Below are 1,905 nucleotides of genomic sequence, written 5' to 3'. Positions count from 1 at the left end.
GTTTTTCTCTTTGTATGCTTAACCTTTCTATGTTAGAAGTATAAATATTTCACTATTAAAATTCAAGGGCATGAGGCTTGGACTACACTGATTAATTAAAGTGTTTAACAATTCAGTTTTAATATTTTCCCCTTTAAATGAAACTCAGGATCTGGACATTGTATGTTCCTATATGTATTCTGGTAATCCTGTCAGAAACCATTTTAAGGAAATAATTCTCTTTCCTTGTAAACACTGTACTTGAAGGGACATATCAGTTCACAGTAAATGAACTCTTATACAATCTCATTTACTTTTCCTACAAACAGGTCTTGCTGACTCTAAGCCACAGCTGGTGACATTTCTGGAGCAAAGACAAGGGTCCACCGGTGTGAAGAGACAAGCAGTAAAAACAGTGTTCCCAGGTTGGTAGGAAAGAGGAGGTCAGAGCAAAGTGAAGGCGCAGTGATCCAACAGAAAGCTCAGCTTTCCCATATACCTTGAAACAAGATATAGTTGTCATGAAAATCTTAGGTCTCTACCTCTTGTCTTTGTTTCAGAGAAGGACATCTCAGATGTTCATGATGGTTTATGTGGCTTCAGCTTTGTATACCCCAGCAGTGAGCTGTACTTGTATTTACAGTGACTTCCACGGCTCTTCGTTTTGTTGTCTCCATTATAAAGTGAGACCCAGGGAAATGCCAATCAATGGACATCAGACTAAAAGTCATTTATGCACTGTGATTGGGGGCAGACTCATGCCAGAAAGATCTCTACATCAAAGGGAGGCATGATTGGGTCAAACCCACAATTCCATCACACAGAGACAGGCAGGGGCAGATGGTTCAACAGTTTCAGTTCTGTTGATTTAAACAGTTTGGGGTGGAGAGCCATTGGATAGAAGTCAGACAAACCAGAGTCATGTTGAGCAGTTCTGTCCCCACTGATCTTAAGGAAGAGTCAAAGCACTGACTTATTATATAAAGTGTTATATTGGGCCTATAGATACAATAATTTAACAGAGGCTAATTTTTTAGAACAAGATTTGCAATTAGTTATTTATCAGGGCCAGACCAGTAGACTTAGAAACAGAAGGATGAGAGATCTGTTCATCCATGGATGCCCATCAAGAGTAATGTTACGAATTAACATGACCTGTGCACATAAGGCCTTGACAGTTTCCATGAAAAGTTTATAGAAAACACAACACAGTCGTTAGGATTTGGTTAGCATGTAGACTTACCATAATCACTAAGTTGATGGCTATAGCGTATGTCAGAATTTAGCTATGATTTTGGAGTTATGATTAAGAGACTTGAGCAGCGTGCCTCTTCTATCCTTTGTAAGGATGTGCATTCCACTAGGTGTTCTTATTCTGCACAGCTTTCTTCCATGAGGTAGTTAATAGCAGCCTCTACCGGAAACAGTTCACAAACTCTTAGCTGTTCTCAAGAGCGTGGTGTCTTGCCCTGGGTTGTCCTCCTACCTGTGCCATAGTTAGGGAGCCAGCCTGACCTAGTACAGAGGCTGTGAAGAAGACTCTGAATCAGTTATGCTTGAGATTGAAGTGGGTGGGGCATATTCTGTCTCTGGAACTGGGTTTTCAGTGAGATAAAACAGCATATGATTTTTAAAATCATTCTTTGTATTCGAAAGTCATGATTTCTCTGTAAGACTGAACCCAGTCATGTTCCTAAGCATAACTTGTTTCAGTGTCTTCAGATGTGGACAGACAACCTGAGAAGCTCAATGTCTATTTTCCTGTTAGAAAGCCCTCAGTGTTAAGGATGCTATCTTGACTCTATGAGATACAGATATATTGGCTCCGTTGTGGAATATTGTGTAAGCTTTACATATGTAAGTACACCTGTAGCTTTGGAAAGAGATATTTAAAGAGAAAAACCATAAAAACAAGACACCTGAGGA

The 1,905-nt window shown here is 39.7% G+C and overlaps 1 protein-coding gene across 1 annotated transcript in view; it reads left to right on the top strand.

Annotated features, from left to right (window-relative positions):
- Nucleotides 1-274: 274 nt before the first annotated feature.
- LOC116083727 (zinc finger protein 58-like) overlaps nt 275-1,905 on the top strand; it is a gene marked incomplete at its 5' end in the record, with an annotated part of 6,194 nt that continues 4,563 nt past the window's right edge. The window contains one exon of the mRNA XM_031360500.1: nt 275-404. Within this exon, the coding sequence (XP_031216360.1) occupies nt 275-404 (130 nt within the window). The remainder of the gene's footprint in view (nt 405-1,905) is intronic.

Source organism: Mastomys coucha, unplaced genomic scaffold, assembly GCF_008632895.1.
Source record: "Mastomys coucha isolate ucsf_1 unplaced genomic scaffold, UCSF_Mcou_1 pScaffold8, whole genome shotgun sequence".
Classification (NCBI taxonomy): domain Eukaryota; kingdom Metazoa; phylum Chordata; class Mammalia; order Rodentia; family Muridae; genus Mastomys; species Mastomys coucha.
Note: the sequence above shows the minus strand (reverse complement) of the source record. Positions and strands in the feature narration are given on the sequence as shown.